This window comes from Homarus americanus, unplaced genomic scaffold (assembly GCF_018991925.1).
Source record: "Homarus americanus isolate GMGI-L3 unplaced genomic scaffold, GMGI_Hamer_2.0 scaffold50564, whole genome shotgun sequence".
In the NCBI taxonomy this organism is placed as follows: domain Eukaryota; kingdom Metazoa; phylum Arthropoda; class Malacostraca; order Decapoda; family Nephropidae; genus Homarus; species Homarus americanus.
In genome coordinates this window covers 3,521,082-3,540,265 of record NW_024715014.1, presented here as the reverse complement: position 1 = coordinate 3,540,265, position 19,184 = coordinate 3,521,082, and the positions used below count along the sequence as shown (strand labels likewise).

The 19,184-nt window shown below is 42.5% G+C and overlaps 1 protein-coding gene across 1 annotated transcript in view; it reads right to left on the bottom strand.

The window, feature by feature from the left end:
• Positions 1-1,843: 1,843 nt before the first annotated feature.
• LOC121853222 (acetylcholine receptor subunit alpha-like) overlaps positions 1,844-19,184 on the bottom strand; it is a gene marked incomplete at its 5' end in the record, with an annotated part of 68,478 nt that continues 51,137 nt past the window's right edge. The window contains 3 exon segments of the mRNA XM_042347228.1: positions 1,844-9,064; positions 9,319-9,529; positions 11,064-11,228. Coding sequence (XP_042203162.1) covers positions 8,879-9,064; positions 9,319-9,529; positions 11,064-11,228 — 562 coding nt within the window.

Genomic DNA, 19,184 nt, shown 5'->3' with positions numbered 1-19,184 from the left:
AATGTAAATTATATTCAGACCGGGTAATTTGTATGAATTTTATGAGCTAAAACAAATATCTTCAGTTAATAAAAAAATAATAATAATTCTTCACGGGGTAACAGATGGTCGGTCGGTCCCTCCCTCCCCCCCACCCCCCACCAACCGTCCCAAGGAGATGTGTGGGATAACCACTAAATTTTAATAAATAATACCTCAAACTAAAGTTAGGATAATATAATTGACATTGCTGGATTCCTTGTAAGACCAGGAATATTTTGAATATAAATGTCATATATTTTGCACAAAAGATAACATAGTTACCTAGAGAAAAAATTTTATCTAAAAATTGTATGTTTAATGCAAAATATATGATGTTTATATTCAAAATGATCACCAAATTATAAGAATTCCAGCAATGTAAATTATATTCTGGCCGGGTAATTTGTATGAATTTTATGAGCTAAAGCAGGCAGTCAGGCAGGGTGGCGGGTGGGGCAAATCTAAAAATAGCGTCTCGAGCCGGACACTCACCGCGTATATGTGGAAAAAATCCGTGTTAAGTGAAAGTTCAGCTCTGGCGAGGCACCGCGTATATGATAAAACGCGTTAAGTGAAACCGCGTTAGGCGGGGTAATACTGTAACGGGTTATTCTAGTGTGACCGACATCCACACAGAAACAGTTGGCACCGCAGGCAAGCCGAGTGTTACGAGCCCACGGCCTTGCCGGCGGTACACAAGATGCCAAATCCACCGAACATTGCCCGTTAAAGTACCTGTAAAAGAGAGAGTGAAGGAACATTGCGGCAAAGAGAAAGGGAAGTGAGATTATTAACTAAAGGAAGATAGTTAATAAGACAAAATGCCTTTGATTCCACCCTATCTAAGAGATGGACAGAAGAGGAGCCACCCCAGGTATGAGAGCAGTATTACAAGTTAGAACAAATGAATTCCTTATAAACTTGAAGCAACTGCTCAAGAGTGAAGTAGCTATGGTATCTGTACAGCATTCCCAGCTTTCATGAGGCAGTTTTAGCAATGTTGTGGATGTGTGGCTTAGCATATCTATTTTAGAATTTTGGCAGAATGATTGCACCCTGAAATGTGATTGGTGGTAGATCATCTAATTTGTAAAGTGTAATCGGTAAATACCGAGTTTCATTACTATTGAGTTTAACCAAATTTCTACCTCCCCATTCGGAGATGCTGCACAGATCCACATTGATAGATGAAATGATAGCTCTAGAAACAGATCTAATTTGAGAATTAGGGGGAAGGGAAAAATGTGAAGAAGAGTGAAGAGTAGAATCATCAGCGTAGGAATGGATAGAATTAGTCATGTGAAGTAAATCATTGATAAAAAGAAGGAAGAGAGTGGGTGAAAGAACAGAACCCTGTGAGACACCACTGTTGGTAGAGAAAGAGCGAGAGATCGATTCCTCGACAACAACTGCCATGGATCGGTTCTCAAAGAAGCTAGAAATCAGAGAATAAAGTTGGGGAGAGAAACCATAAGTGAGAAGGTTAGAAAGCAAAGACTTGTACACAGTATACAAAGTGAATCATTATCAACTACAATGACTTGTAACACTTCTGACAGTTTGGAGACAAAGGTGTTGTGTGTTTAGCAGATCTCATTTACCGACGAATTCTTTCTCTCACCTTAGTAGTCAATCTGGTGATCAGTAACATATCTTACTGTTGCCAGATGCTGACCATTTAAAGGACCTTGATGTACTTGAATGAGCATCAGTACAGTCCAGGTCCAGCCAGGACTTAAAAGTTTTCATTTCGCATTGTCATAACATTTGTTGGATGTGTTGTCATATATCAGTTCACTACTAAGGTATGAAAAACACTGAAGCCATTGCATATGTATATTATTTCATTCTCCTATAAATGTAAATTATAAACAAATGGCTACAGAGCGCAGTCCAACAGAATGCGAGAGTTTGACAGTGGGCGGGGCCACCTGAGCCTCGCCCCACGCTGGTCCAGCAGACCTTTATCCTCCTGAGCTGCAGTGAAGACCTTCACGCTGGCATGACCCTTTCCTCTCAGGCACGGCTTACCTGTCTTAACCAACTGAAGGATGAGTCACTCGTTCCTCAATGGTTATGGTATTCATCCCATCTGACTGACTGTGAGGATGAGTAACCCTTAACTGGTTAGGTAATGAGTCCCTCACTGACTGAGGGCATCTAACCAGTCAACACCATTCATGAGGGTATCTACCAGTCAACACCATCCATGAGAGCATCTAACTAATCAACACCATCCATGACAGCATCTAACTCGTCAACACCATCCATGACAGCATTTAACCAGTCAACACCATCCATGAGGGTATCTAACCAGTCAACACCATTCATGACAGCATCTAACTAGTCAACACCATCCATGACAGCATCTAACCAGTCAACACCATTCATGACAGCATCTAACCAGTCAACACCATCCATGACAGCATCTAACCAGTCAACACCATTCATGACAGCATCTAACCAGTCAACACCATCCATGACAGCATCTAACCAGTCAACACCATCCATGACAGCATCTAACCAGTCAACACCATCCATGACAGCATCTAACCAGTCAACACCATTCATGACAGCATCTAACCAGTCAACACCATCCATGACAGCATCTAACCAGTCTTTGTGGGTTACATCAAGAACATTACAGTCCTGATGGTGGTAAACACGGTAGACCTCACCTCCAGGCTGGTACCAAGGCAAGTTCTCACCTGCAGCTCAGAATTACTTGTTACTTCAAGTATTATTAAACTGTGAGGAAAAACATAACTTAAGCCACAAACAGTTCAAAGACATTTAACAAAAGATTAACTGTTGTTACACCAGGAATAATTTGCATAAATTAATGTTTTATCAGTTATATACATATTAATACATTGTACGAGAAAAATATTACAGTACAGTACAGTACATTGTACAAGAAAAACATATTACATTGTACAAAGAAAAATATTGATACATTGTACAAGGAAAAACATATTATTACATTGTACAAGAAATGAACAATTAATAGTTTGAGAAGACAGATCTGATTAGGTTAAATTATGTCAAAGGACTAATTAAAGCCAGACACAGTACATCAGTCCTGGCTGGGTAATGTAACAGTGAAATAATAGCATTAATACTGGTCATAGGAATTTATAAATAAGTGTATTATAATTGCATTCACAATGAGTGTGTTTTAAGTAATAAGGATTACTGTTAGAATCCTACATATAAAATAATCCACATGTGTTTCACTTTTGACGCACAACGTTAGTGGAACCGTGTCATGGTGCGCATTATATACAGCCTAATAAACAAACTCTTTAATAATATTGCCCAAAAAATAAAATATGTGACGAGATGAAACATTCTGAGCCTCGGATGCAATTCTACCAATTTTTTTGATGGGTTGATGACTGCCTTGCCATTCTTCTGGTGCACTGCTGTAAGTGTTAGAGGTGAGGGAAATAAGTTTGCCTTAGTAACAATGGTTATCACTGTTGAATATAAGTATTTGCCAAAGAAAAGCCTCATTATGATCTTTCACTTCGGATTTTAAAGTCAATAATTTCTGATAACTTTTACTGGCCTAAATTTGTCAGGGGTAGGTAGTGAATTAAGTGTGATATATGAGCTAGAAATATATAAATTTAAATATTTAATTTAATAATATTTTCAGCTAGCATGCAACATGATTTCTCTAAAGAATCTACACTTTCATTTTGTCTCCTAACTGGTGTTAGTGGATATATAGCAGTTGAAAATCACATTTAGTTTTATGATCTTTTTTGTAATTACTTTTGTGTTTTATCTTAAATTAATTATACTGTACTGTATTCAGTATACAAGTCTTTGGACACTCTGTACCTCGTAAAATCATGGAAATGCACTCTACCTTATATAGTCATGGTAACATACTCTACCTCATATACATAGTGTCATGGTAACAGACTCACTCTACCTCATTTAGTTGTCATGGTAATACACTCTACCTCATATAGTTGTCATGGTAATATATATACTCTACCTCATATAGTTGTCATGGTAACACTCTACCTCATATAGTTGTCATGGTAACACTCTACCTCATATAGTTGTCATGGTAACACACTCACTCTACCTCATATAGTTGTCATGGTAATACACTCTACCTCATATAGTTGTCATGGTAACACTCTACCTCTTATAGTTGTCATGGTAATACACTCTACCTCATATAGTTGTCATGGTAATACACTCTACCTCATATAGTTGTCATCGTAACACACTCACTCTACCTCATATAGTTGTCATGGTAATAAACTCTACCTCATATAGTTGTCATGGTAACACTCTACCTCATATAGTTGTCATGGTAATACACTCACTCTACCTCATATAGTTGTCATGGTAATACACTCTACCTCATATAGTTGTCATGGTAACACACTCACTCTACCTCATATAGTTGTCATGGTAACACTCTACCTCATATAGTTGTCATGGTAATACACTCACTCTACCTCATATAGTTGTCATGGTAACACTCTACCTCATATAGTTGTCATGGTAACACACTCACTCTACCTCATATAGTTGTCATGGTAACACTCTACCTCTTATAGTTGTCATGGTAATACACTCTACCTCATATAATTGTCATGGTAACACACTCTACCTTCTAGTTGTCATGGTAACACTCTACATCAATATAGATATAGTAACCTCAACATTGACCGAGATTAATGTCCCAGACCTCAAATATTACAACTAGTGCACCAGAGAAAGACTAGGTCAACATCAGCCACAAACAATAGAAACAATTATCATTTCTCAGACTACTTCACGAGACTTCCAATGTTGTTTTTGAGTCGGGTATGGACGCGTCCACCAAGTGTCTCCCGAATGTCCAACTTAGCCGATGTGATGTGCTACTGACGCCTAAACTAAATTTATTATTTGTGTGTGGTGAGATTAGTGAAGTAAATATTATACTGAAACATTGTCAGTGGATGTTTGAGCAAGTTCTGTCACTACTTATGTGAAGGAAGGTGTACGATGAACCTGGGTTACTAAGCCATGGCAGTCGAGGAGATGTGAGAGACAGCTTCGAACTCTATGTCTTCTTGCTCTTATATACGCGTGATTGTTGGCAAACCATCAGATAATTTGGTGGTATGAGGGACAATCTTCATAGTGTTGAGGTGAGGCGCGTCAACACAGACTCGTGACAACATCCTATTGTTTAAGTCATGTATCTGATACTCTGGCAATTGGTATTGTGATTAAAAATCTAAAGAATGTATAAGAAAATTTATACTTATCCACTGCAGTCCATTATAAGAAGCATTAATATAATTTTATTACATAGGTTTTTTTTTTGGGTGAAGAACTCTGATTTTTAGTGTTTGTTGATGGAAGGTGACAGAAAGTTAGTTGACAGTTTACCCTTCCCTCGTAACACAGAAAGAAACCATTTTTATAACATTAAATGTAATTTACACTTGTAACTGACTCAAGTACAGGAAGAAATTTTAAAATTAAGCAACAAAATATTTATTAGAAATATATAAAAGGAGAAAATAATAAAAATTAAAATTCTCTGCCATTTGCCACTTGTGTAGGTTGACACAACACAGTTGAGACAGGTCAGCTTGTCGAGGAGGCCCTTCACACAACAGAGTGACTAATTCTGTTTGTGCCGCACAGTGATAACACTGGTGACCCCATGCGACCTGAGGCTCCAGCCGGGTGTCGCTCTCCAGCCTAGGTGTTGCCGGATGTGACAACGAGAGCGTCGCCCTCCAGCCTGGGTGTGACAACGAGAGCGTCGCCCTCCAGCCTGGGTGTGACAACGAGAGCGTCGCCCTCCAGCCTGGGTGTGACAACGAAAGCGTAACCCTCCAGCCTGGATGTGACAACGAGAGCGTCGCCCTCCAGCCTGGATGTGACAACGAGAGCGTCGCCCTCCAGCCTGGGTGTGACAACGAGAGCGTCGCCCTCCAGCCTGGGTGTGACAACGAGAGCGTCACCCTCCAGCCTGGGTGTGACAACGAGAGCGTCACCCTCCAGCCTGGGTGTGACAACGAGAGCGTCACCCTCCAGCCTGGGTGTTACCGGGTGTGACAAAAAGGGTCATCCCTGTGTGTCGGGCCAACTGTTAAATTTACAGTTATCTTAGATAAAATATTTGAACGATGGAGGTTTTGGTGGCATACAATACCGGGTTAAGGTTGAAATACTTTTAACACTTTATGCGAACTACAGTATTGTGTGGATGAGAAATGTGTCGACCATATAAGTACATAAACACCAAAACTCTATGATAATATCCAACATAAGAGCTTTTGATTAAAAAGAGCGTGGACAAGGTTAACATGAGCCAAACAAGTTATATAAGAATGAACTGCTTAGGGATATTTCACAGGTGGTTCCATTATGCAGTTTTTTCAGATATTATGTTGTATACAGTACAGTATATTGACTAACTGGACAACTGGTAAATATAATCATCCTTTCACAGGTGATAATTCAAAACCATATTATCCGATTTGAAGTTCACTCAAAAATGTAGTGAACGGTATGATCGTGTACCCGCTTGTCTGCCATGGCGACCAAAGGTTAACACCTGCATGGTCCAACTATAATTACTAGATCTTTTTATCCAAAGTGGAGGAAATCTTTTTGTCGAGGAATTTTGATGTAATGTAACACCTTTTGAGTCATTGTGATCCATCTTCTTCATAAACTAACATTGATAAAAATTAAAACAATTTTGAATATACACTTGAGCAATGGTAAGATCACCTCCACCAGGTTAAGTCAGCTATATGTGTGCGAGCCTTAGGTAGCACTAGGTTGAGCTCGTCTCACATGTCTTGGAGTAGAAAACTGAGCCAAATTACAACAATGCATAAGGCTAAGATGTGCTAACCCTCAGCATACAGTACTAAACACTCAGCATTAACAAGATGACCTATATTCTGTACAAGAAGACAAAGGCAAGAATTATTATAAAGTTTTGCAATAGAAAATAAACTCCTAATGACACAATTATCATCAGTAAATAATTATTAGTGATTGGGCAATGATTATTGTCAGGAGTCACCCACACTTAAAAGTTTTCCTCAGCATCATAAAATACTTAACAAATCTGATTATAGACTTTAACAACAATACTCTGTAATTTACTATAATAACAATGCCATTGACTTCACAAATATCATCAATCTATCATCATTAACAACAAATTGGTATTATGATAATTCACAGTATTAAATTTCCAATACTGAATAATGCAGCATTTGTAGCATTTTCGGGGCAACAGCACAATGTATTCCCCGGTCAGGGTCATATTTTTGAATCCGTCTGTCTGAATATGCAGTGCCCTGACCAGAACGTCTCCCAACCAAAGAGAAACACTCACGCCTCGACACACAGCGTTAAGTCTTGTGTCGTACGATTACTGTACTCGGGGTCTGTTTAGAGCGTACATAAAGTTGTGGCAGTAAGAGCACAACTACAGTATTGGCCGCACCATGAGCACTGGAGCTGTAGTCTGCTGTAGTGCACTTGGAGGACGAGACCAATTCTCTCTGGGCATTTGCAGGTTTCCAACTTATCCAATTTGTTAAATGCATATCAAAGTATTGTTTCACAGAGCATTATTTGCCTCGCACTACAGTACAGGGTATAAACAAACATAAATCGCTTGACTAATACTTCGCTCATAATCTAAGTCACACAGAGTTCTCTTAAGAAGCTTCCTCACCAGAAAAATCAATGTCACTTAATTTCACTTATTAGACGAGATTATTTTGTCTATTCTAAAATACAAAATATTTAAAAGTACATTACTGTATTCTACACTTTGAATTTATAGAGTTGGTTTTTAACTGTTGGAAGAGGTGTCTGCGTGTTGGTAGACCTGTGTTTTGGTAGATCTGTGTTGTTGGTTGACCTGCATCTTTAACATCAACTATGAGGCCCTAATTAAAACCCACTCAAGTTGATGACACACTTACATAGCACTTACAGCCTGGCACTCAAAACTGTGACCTTCTTCTGGCACTGTTCAAGCAGGAGAATGTGACCCCGAGGCAACACAGTGACACTCACATACTGCTCAGAGATAAAGACTTGATGCCAAGGTTCAATACAGTGAGTGGATCAGTGTTCAGTGCCTATAACAGTATCTTCCTACTTGAGTAAGAACAACTGATAATAAAAACTGATTGTTCAATACTGTAGTGTTCTGCGGAGAACTTTAGCTGTAACTATGGCTGTACTGGGTGGGTGGGGGGGGGGGAGGGAGTGGGGTTTAAAATATTAATTATTGTGTGTCAGGGTACAAGCATGTGTGTGTGTGTTTGTGTCACTACATATTTGTCTGTGTGTATGTATGGTTGTGTATCTACATGTATTTATCTTGCACAACATTTTATGTATATTTATAGACACTGTTTAAGTTCAGTTTCACATATCAAAATTGTTATGGCTTTATAGAAAACTTGGCTTATCTAAAGCTCTACTTGTGATTTCCCTAAAGTTTACCCAACTCTCCCGATACTGCCAGATGGCTTTCTTTTTCCTGTGTCTGTCTGTCAGTCTCACATGACGGCCGCTCATGACACAAACACTTTGCGTGGAGGTGGAAGGCGCTGCTGGAACATCAAACCAAGCACTGTCATGTGGTCTCTGGCGAGTGGATACGATGCAGGGAACTCCCTCTCTCCGATGCCATCGCCTAGGGACACAAGGCCCTCAAACGATGCCCTTTTCAAGTATCGTCTTAGGCACCTTGTCATCGGAAGCTAAGAGTCTTGCTTACTTAGGGGAGGATGCTGGGAGGAGGGTGAGAGGATGGGGTACTCATAATCTGGCCCAGATAACCATTTTAGACTTGTAAACGGTGTGTGGCGCGGTAGACGTCGGAAATCTCTTTATCGAGAGGAGTGCGGTCATCGTAGAGAGAGGGAGCTTGGAGGATGATGCCTGCTGTGCCCACCAGCACCGCCAGGGTAAAGATCCACAGGAACAGACGATCCAGCACCATCGCCACATACTTCCAATCTTCCTTAACCTGGAATGTTGACACTTAGTTAGAGGTTGTTTTTGTCACTCATTATTATTATTATTATTATAATTACTGTATTACAGTATTATTATTATTATTATTATTATTATTATTATTATTATTATTATTATTACAGTAGAGTTTTATCATTATTATTACAGTACAGTGTTATTATTATTATAATTATTATTATTATTATTATTATTATTATTATTATAGTCAACTTGAATAAATTGAGTCAGAAAGTGTAGTTAAGTCACCTTAGTGGAATCCTCCTTGAGTCTGGTATGTTCGGCTATGAAGTTGACACACCAGCAAGTGCGATGGACCTCAGGGGAACAGTGAGGGAGGTTGTGTTGGAAGGGGCGGAAAGTGGGGCTCTTGTCTGAGTTCTCCAGAGTGTATGTGTCATCGTGGATGTTGCTTGCCCCATGGATGCGACAAGTGGTTGAGAACGGCCCATCCGTCATCCTGCAACAGGGGGCGTCCCTAGTAAATTGTGACTAGATTAAGTTGGGTTAAGGTGAGTTATTTTTACACGACCTTTATTTACTGTTAAGTCTGTATATAGTTAGTTGTAAGTACAGTAAGTTTGTCTTTACATCACATGACATAAATTACACTGGAAGGTATTAAAGGTTTAAATGGAACATATTTTGTTAGCTTGGAGAAGATTATGTTAGTTTATGATTCTAATTCATTTATTGTGTTTATATAACCAGGTTAAGTGAGTAAATTATTGGTCAATATTTAGCTTTAAGTGAATATAGTAAGATAAGTGAGAGAATTAGTGAGTTATTTAAATTTAATTAACTCACTTAAGAATTTAATTGTCTCATACACATTAGACAAACAACAAGGCGATAGGTTGTAAGTGGAGAGTGATAGATAGATACAGTAGTTTGACTCAGCATGTACTGTATACAAACATTGTAAGTATACAGTTATGCATGTACAGTACATACACAATGCAAGTGTGTATTAGCCCTGTCTAACAGACACCAATACCTATATAAATGTGGGTTACATACATCAGGTTTATATAATTACATCACCCACGGTAACTAGCCCATGAGTAGTGAGTAATCATCAACTGGACATGTGATAGTATCTTCCACTGTGTGCCCTCAGCTTGACTGCTGTTTCTCACCAGTTTGTCTCCTGTCTCTCAGCCATGCAAGACGTGTGTTCATCTAGTTCATTACACATAAGCTTCGTCCTTTATTAATGCTCACAGCTCATAGCTTTAATTAAGGTGATATCGTAGTTAATGTGCAATAGTTTATTTTCTTAATAAATGGAGAAAAGACCATTTGGGTTTGAACACTTAACCCATAAACATTTATGAATGTTACTTTCAGTGCATCTTTAATACTGATTCTACAGACTCTTCATCACTGATTACAACAGGTAAATGGAAGGTAACAAGTGCACAGTTCAGCATGTATATAGACAACACAGGTATACAATTCACAAACAGTAGATGGTACAGGTATATATACAATGTACATAGATCACTAATAAGACAGTACAGTACAGTAATTGATAATAACAGTGACTAGAGCAAAATATAATTAACTAAATCTCTCATTTTTAAATTGGTTAGGTTAGGTAACGTAACATAACGTAACTTAACCTAACCTAACCTATCTTAACGTAACCTAGGTTAGGCAATGTGAGCTTAGGTTAGATTAAGCCATGTGAGGTTAGGTTAGATTAGGTTAAGTAAGTTTAGGATACAATAGGTTAGCTTATAGGTGATATAATGTTAGTTTTAGATTAGGTTAAGTTAGGTTAGGTTAGGTGGAATTAGATTAGGTTACGTTAGGTTTAGTTCGCGTTAGATTGGTGAAATAAAGTAAGGTGGCGAGTCATCAGGTGATCCCTCCCAGTACTGACTGGGGAGAAGTCGTCGTTCCTGGGGGGCGAGGTATCGTAAGAGAGGTCGTTAGTACGATATTAAGCAGTTAATAATGACGAGATCGTTTTCAATAGCCGTACTTACGGGGAGAAGTCGTTCCTGGGTCCTCTGGGTAGTGGGGTGTCGTAGGGGAGGGGGTGGTCGTTGTGTTTGTACATGAGGTCGTCAAACTGGGGCCGGTAGAAGCTGTCTTGAACCTCGTGACCATTACACGTTCGGATCATGACTCGGTTAGGCTCCATGAAGACACTGATGAGGGAGGGAGAGTGTGAGAGAGTGAGGGGGGTGAGGGAGAGTGAGGGGTGAGGGAGAGTGTGAGCGAGTAAGAGAGAGAGGGGGTTGTGGGAGAGTGAGAAAGCGAGAGAGAGGAAGGGGTAATGTGAGAGCGTAAGGGAGAGTGAGGGTGTGGAAGAGTAAGGGAGAGAGAGAGGGGGTGAGAAATAATGGTGGGGGGATGGGGAAGTGTTAGTGCTGGAGAGAGAAAGAGAGAGAGAGAGAGAGAGAGAGAGAGAGACCATAACCACTCACTCAGAAACATAAGACGACCAATTAGAAACCTTTTGTACCCACTTCAACACATAAACATTTTCGAAACCTAAGAAGAAATTCGTTCAAACTCATCTCAACGATTTCTAACACTTTAGAACACGTTTTCAAACCCAGTGAAACTTCTCAGGAAACGTTTGAAACACTAACAGATTTCTCATGGAATTAGAAAACGCGCGAGACCCATTGGAAAACAATATAAACATGTTTGAACGAACTAGAAAACTTTAAGAGCATTAGAATACTTTACAAACAATTTAAACCTATTGGAAATGCACTTGAAAACATTTGGACGCATAAAACACTTTAGAAACCGTTTGATTATACTAGAAACTCATCAGATCATGTTAGAAAACGTTTGATCTTAAAAACTTTAGAAACCACTCGACTAGAACTAGAAACCTGATTTAGAATCCACTATAACACGCTTGAACACCCTTAAGCGCGTTAAAAACCGTTTGAATTTACTAGAAACCAATTAGAACACACTTGTTTTTCGTAGGCCAAGCCAGAACTCTCGAAAGACAATATCCACCCTTTGGAAACCGCTGAATAACGATTGGACGAACTACAGTTCACGAAGAACATTAGAAACAGTAGAAACCACCCGCTGGAAGATGTTAGAAACCAATTAGAACACACCAAAGAGCATTTAGAACACACAGCCACAAACGCTAGTAGAACACAACGCATAAGAACATAGAATAACTGATGAGAACACAGAACACAGGGCTATACATAACAGCGCATAGAACACATAACACATAAAAGGCACTAGTACACAGAACAACGCCTTGGAACACAGCCACAAACAGAACAACCCCTAACAGCGCATTGGAACAAAGAACAGCGCATTAGAACACAGATCAATTCATTAGAACACACGAAAGCACACTGAAACCGACTAAAGAACATAAGAACACACTACAATTTAATAGTTAACACATGAAACATTCTGAACACTAACAGAACACAGCCAAACACGAACGCTGATATATCAAATGGCTTTGTAAGACCATTAAACAGTGATACGTAAATGACGAGCAAAGTAGAAAGCAATCGCGAATGTCACATTAATTGAGGATGGCACGACACTAACCAGTTAGGACTTGGTAAGGAATATGGTCTATAGGGAGACTCGTTCACCCGATATAATTTGCACTTTCTTTTCTAATTTTGCTCTTTTCTTTTCTAGCATAAGTGCGACTATAACTGCTGCAAGAAACTTCCTGTCTCATCTTCTAGCCATTCCTACCGACTGACTGAGAGTCACTAGTTCGTGTTCATGTGTACACGCTCAGGAGAGAAATATCGACAGTAACTATCGAGGGTCCATTCTCAAGTGGGTTTTGCGGTATTATAACTTTTAGTACCGGCAACGAGGCACACAAGACGATAAAATGCATTCACCAAAATGGGCGCTTCCATCCCTTTAATCTCTGCCAGCTAACTATTGTTTATACTTGGCATCGGCTTGGCGGCGCCACAGTCGGGAGTGAACTATACAGCGACTCTTAAGTAGGTGGAACGACGAGTTGAATTGGGTGCTAATAACAGGCTACAGTGCTACTTCCACTCTTCCCTTTATAATCGTATTAAGTTCCTGCGAGCTCTGAACAAATATTTTATATAATAGGCCTATATATAAAAACTTCCACTTCATTTTTTTCTTATTAAGTTCGTGCAAGGCCTTAAAAATATTTTATATAATAGGCCTCTATTTAAATTGTGGTAAATTATCAAAGTACATTGGTACTTTTAATAAAGCAAATATAATTTTTGTCGTGATTAGTATTAAAAAAATCTTTGGCTTTATTATTTTCTGTTATTGCTTCAGTCATTAACAATTATGATAATTTTAATAAACAAATATCATACCTGGATTCTTAAATTGTGGAGTTTTCGAAGATTTTCTGACTCCATAACATTAATTTTCTTGCTTATATCAGGTATGCTTTTGGATTTCTTTTCTGTTGTGGTAGTCTTCCCTCTTGTGATTCCACATAATAGGATTCTCTTTGTACAGGGATATTAATTCAAAAGTTTTCTCCTGTCCAAAGAGCCGTGCTTCACCTTACGAGAGCACTGTACAGACTGCAAACTTGGTTCCTATAGCTGAGAGTTACTGTGAGAGTTGCGGGCGAGCACGTCCACATGATAACGAACTCACAAGACAGTAGCTGGTCGACAGTAGACACGAACTATCTGACAGTCACTTTCAGAACCACGTCCACTTGATAGGAGCGCTGTTGACAGCACTCTCGAGAGCACTTTACTGTCAAGTGGACAAGTGCCTTTAAGTGCTGACCTCAAGCTCTGCCCACCAGCCCTAAGCTCCGCCCGGTAGCCTTAAGCTCCACCCATCAGCCCACTATCAGTGCTAAGTTCTTCCCACTAGCCTTACACTACATCCATCAGCCTTCCGCTCCCCCACCAGCCTTAAAGCTAAGCCCACCAGCCTAAATGTCATGGATGTAAGCGGTGAGTTATAATATGACGCTTTGTCTTGGTCTACATAACGCTGGCAACAATTCAAATATCGTACCTGAGATACTTCTTTATTATTATTATTATTACTGGAACGATTTTAAATTTAACAATAATGATATTTCAATTAAATAAATAATTCATTCAAATATTAATTAATAATCAGAATAAGTTAACGGAGTAAAACATATCGTACACTGGCACCATCTACCATGACATCACTACCAGACATTATTAATGGAGTCCTCACACGTAATTTGTATCACTGTTTGAATATTAATATATAATGGTTTCAATGGTTTTCTTACAACACATACGCAAATGATGTGTACAACCTGCGCGAATTTTTGGGAAAAAATATCACTTAATATGAATTGTCAACTCTCATGCACTACACACACACACACAGAGAATAGATATCTAGATAAAAAAATTTCACTGTGCGCACGCATTTATCTGCATATACTTGGAGAGAGAGAGAGAGAGAGAGAGAGAGAGAGAGAGAGAGAGAGAGAGAGAGAGAGAGAGAGACTATCTCACTGTAAGCACTCATTTATATGCATATACCTGTAAAGCGAGTGAGATAGAAAGAGGCTATCTCCCTGTAAGCAAACATTTAATTGCATCTTCTTAGAGAGAGAGAGAGAGAGAGAGAGAGAGAGAGAGAGAGAGAGAGTCAAGCCTTCTCTATATCAGCATGCAATAAATATCGAAATATACCCGAGAATCTTATTTGTGTTGTGTTGTTAATAGTTTTGAATGGCAGGATGCCATTCAAAATCTCTAACCACTTAACCAGAAACAGGTGTCCTACAGGTGTTCCCGAGAGTTGATCTACAGTACAGGTGTTCCCCAGAGATGATCTACAGTACAGGTGTTCCCGAGATGACATCTGGCAGCACAGGTGTTCCTGAGAGCTGATCTACAGCAGCAGGTGCTCCCAGAGACACCTGGCAGCACAGGTGTTCCTGAGATGATCTACAGTACAGGTGTTCCCGAGAGTTGATCTACAGTACAGGTGTTCCCCAGAGATGATCTACAGTACAGGTGTTCCCCAGAGATGATCTACAGTACAGGTGTTCCCCAGAGTTGATCTACAGTACAGGTGTCCCCCAGAGATGATCTACAGTACAGGTGTTCCCCAGAGATGATCTACAGTACAGGTGTTCCCCAGAGATGATCTACAGTACAGGTGTTCCCCAGAGCTGATCTACAGTACAGGTGTTCCCCAGAGTTGATCTACAGTACAGGTGTTCCCCAGAGTTGATCTACAGTACAGGTGTTCCCCAGAGTTGATCTACAGTACAGGTGTTCCCCAGAGTTGATCTACAGCACAGGTGTTCCCCAGAGATGATCTACAGTACAGGTATTCCCCAGAGATGATCTACAGTACAGGTGTTCCCCAGAGATGATCTACAGTACAGGTGTTCCTCAGAGTTGATCTACAGTACAGGTGTTCCCCAGAGATGATCTACAGTACAGGTGTTCCCCAGAGTTGATCTACAGTACAGGTGTTCCTCAGAGAGTTGATCTACAGTACAGGTGTTCCCCAGAGGTGATCTACAGTACAGGTGTTCCCCAGAGTTGATCTACACACAGGTGTTCCCCAGAGATGATCTACAGTACAGGTATTCCCAGAGATGATCTACAGTACAGGTGTTCCCCAGAGATGATCTACAGTACAGGTGTTCCTCAGAGTTGATCTACATTACAGGTGTTCCCCAGAGATGATCTACAGTACAGGTGTTCCCCAGAGTTGATCTACAGCACAGGTGTTCCCCAGAGATGATCTACAGTACAGGTATTCCCCAGAGATGATCTACAGTACAGGTGTTCCCCAGAGATGATCTACAGCAGGTGTTCCTCAGAGTTGATCTACAGTACAGGTGTTCCCCAGAGATGATCTACAGTACAGGTGTTCCCCAGAGTTGATCTACAGTACAGGTGTTCCCCAGAGTTGATCTACAGTACAGGTGTTCCCAGAGATGATCTACAGTACAGGTGTTCCCCAGAGATGATCTACAGTACAGGTGTTCCCCAGAGATGATCTACAGTACAGGTGTTCCCCAGAGTTGATCTACAGTACAGGTGTTCCCCAGAGTTGATCTACAGTACAGGTGTTCCCCAGAGATGATCTACAGTACAGGTGTTCCCCAGAGATGATCTACAGTACAGGTGTTCCCCAGAGATGATCTACAGTACAGGTGTCCCCAGAGTTGACCACAGTACAGGTGTCCCCAGAGATGATCTACAGTACAGGGTGTTCCCCAGAGATGATCTACAGTACAGTGTTCCCCAGAGATGATCTACAGTACAGGTGTTCCCAGAGATGATCTCACAGTACAGGTGTTCCCAGAGTTGATCTACAGTACAGGTGTTCCCCAGAGTTGATCTACAGTACAGGTTCCCCAGAGATGATCTACAGTACAGGTGTTCCCCAGAGATGATCTACAGTACAGGTGTTCCCCAGAGATGATCTACAGTACAGGTGTTCCCCAGAGATGATCTACAGTACAGGTTCCCCAGAGATGATCTACAGTACAGGTGTTCCCAGAGATGATCTACAGTACAGGTGTTCCCCAGAGATGATCTACAGTACAGGTGTTCCCCAGAGATGATCTACAGTACAGGTGTTCCCCAGAGATGATCTACAGTACAGGTGTCCAGGGTTGTGGTTATCGGTTGCGGCCGCATCCTGCCAATCCTGGGTTTTAATACGTCACAACTACATCACCATGCCGTCATAATATCACCATGACACCACAATAACATGAGCATGACCTCATAACTACACCACTATGGCGTCATAACATTACCCTGGAGTCCCAATAACATCACCATGACGTCACAACATCAACATGACGTCACAACAATATTACTATGACGTCATAACTACGTCATTTGGAAGCATAACACCAACACGTTACACTAATATAAGGTTCACAACATACATGCAAGTACTGTACTAGTGTAGTTAGTACCTAGATCTAGGTGACCTTATGATTTTCTAGGTGACCTGAACACTGCTCAAGACTTTCTAGGTGCTTTAATGACATTCTAAGTGACTTTAAGACCTCTTGGTGAACATCCTAGAACGTTTTACATATCACAGCTCTCTAGATTCTCCTAGGTGGCCTCAGCGCACCTGTAGGCCGTTCTAGGTGACGTCAGAACACCTAGGTGACTACTAGGTGCCCTCATAAACCTAGGTAATTGTTAAGTGGTGATCTCAAAACACCTAAGTGGCTTGCTAGGTGACTGTTAGGTGAACTCAGAACATTTAGGTGACTGTAATGAGACCTCGGAACATCTAGGTGACTAATAGGTGGTGGTAGGTGACCCCAGAACACCTACGTGACTGTTAGGTGACCTCAGAATATCTAGGTGACTTGCTAGGTGACCTCAGAACATCTAGGTGACCCCATAACACATAGGAGATCTGATAGATGACTCCAAAGCACCTAGGTGACTGCTAGATGAACCCAGAACACCTAGGGGATTGCTAGGTGACCTCAGAATATCTAGGTGGCCTTCTAGGTGATTTCAGAATATCTAGGTGACCTCAAAACACCTAAATGACTACTAGGTGACTTCAGTACATATAGATGCCCTGCTAGGTGGTGGTAGGTGACCTAAGTGCCCTGCTAGGTGGTGGTGGACTGGTGGAGGTGCCTGCGTGCCCGCTAGGTGGTGGTAGGTGACCCAAGTGCCCTGCTAGGTGGTGGTAGGTGCCCTGCTAGGTGGTGGTAGGTGCCCTGCTAGGTGGTGGTGGGTGCCCTGCTAGGTGGTGGTGGGTGCCCTGCTAGGTGGTGGTGGGTGCCCTGCTAGGTGGTGGTGGTGCCCTGCTAGGTGGTGGTGGGTGCCCTGCTAGGTGGTGGTGGGTGCCCTGCTAGGTGGTGGTGGGTGCCCTGCTAGGTGGTGGTGGGTGCCCTGCTAGGTGGTGGTGGGTGCCCTGCTAGTGGTGGGGTGCCCTGCTAGGTGGTGGTAGGTGCCCTGCTAGGTGGTGGTGGGTGCCCTGCTAGGTGGTGGTGGTGCCCTGCTAGGTGGTGGTGGGTGCCCTGCTAGGTGGTGGTGGGTGCCCTGCTAGGTGGTGGTAGGTGCCCTGCTAGGTGGTGGTGGTACCCTGCTAGGTGGTGGTAGGTGCCCTGCTAGGTGGTGGTGGGTACCCTGCTAGGGTGGTGGTAGGTGCTGGCCCTGCCAGGTGGTGGTGGGTGCCCTGCCAGGTGGTGGTGGGTGCCCTGCTAGTGGTGGTAGGTGCCCTGCTAGGTGGTGGTGGGTGCCCTGCTAGGTGGTGGTGGGTGCCCTGCTAGGTGGTGGTAGGTGCCCTGCTAGGTGGTGGTGGGTACCCTGCTAGGGGTGGTGGTAGGTGCCCTGCTAGGTGGTGGTGGGTGCCCTGCTAGGTGGTGGTGGGTGCCCTGCTAGGTGGTGGTGGGTGCCCTGCTAGGTGGTGGTAGGTGCCCTGCTAGGTGGTGGTGGGTGCCCTGCTAGGTGGTGGTGGGTGCCCTGCTAGGTGGTGGTAGGTGCCCTGCTAGGGTGGTGGAGGGTGCCCTGCTAGGTGGTGGTGGGTACCCTGCTAGGTGGTGGTGGGTGCCCCAAGGTGGTGGTGGGTGCCCTGCTAGGTGGTGGTGGGTGCCCTGCTAGGTGGTGGTGGGTGCCCTGCTAGGTGGTGGTAGGTGCCCTGCTAGGTGGTGGTAGGTGCCCTGCTAGGTGGTGGTGGTGCCCTGCTAGGTGGTGGTAGGTGCCCTGCTAGGTGGTGGTGGGTGCCCTGCTAGGTGGTGGTGGGTGCCCTGCTAGGTGGTGGTGGGTGCCCTGCTAGGTGGTGGTGGGTGCCCTGCTAGGTGGGTGGTGGGTGCCCTGCTAGGTGGTGGTAGGTGCCCTGCTGGTGGTGGGGTGCCCTGCTAGGTGGTGGTGTCTGCTAGGTGGTGGTGGTGCCCTGCTGGTGGTGGTGGGTGCCCTGCTAGGTGGTGGTGGTGCCCTGCTAGGTGGTGGTAGGTGCCCCTGGTGGTGGTGGGTGCCCTGCTAGGTGGTGGTGGTGGGTGCCCTGCTAGGTGGTGGTAGGTGCCCTGCTAGGTGGTGGTAGGTGCCCTGCTAGGTGGTGGTGGGTGCCCTGCTAGGTGGTGGTAGGTGCCCTGCTAGGTGGTGGTAGGTGCCCTGCTAGGGTGGTGGTGGCAC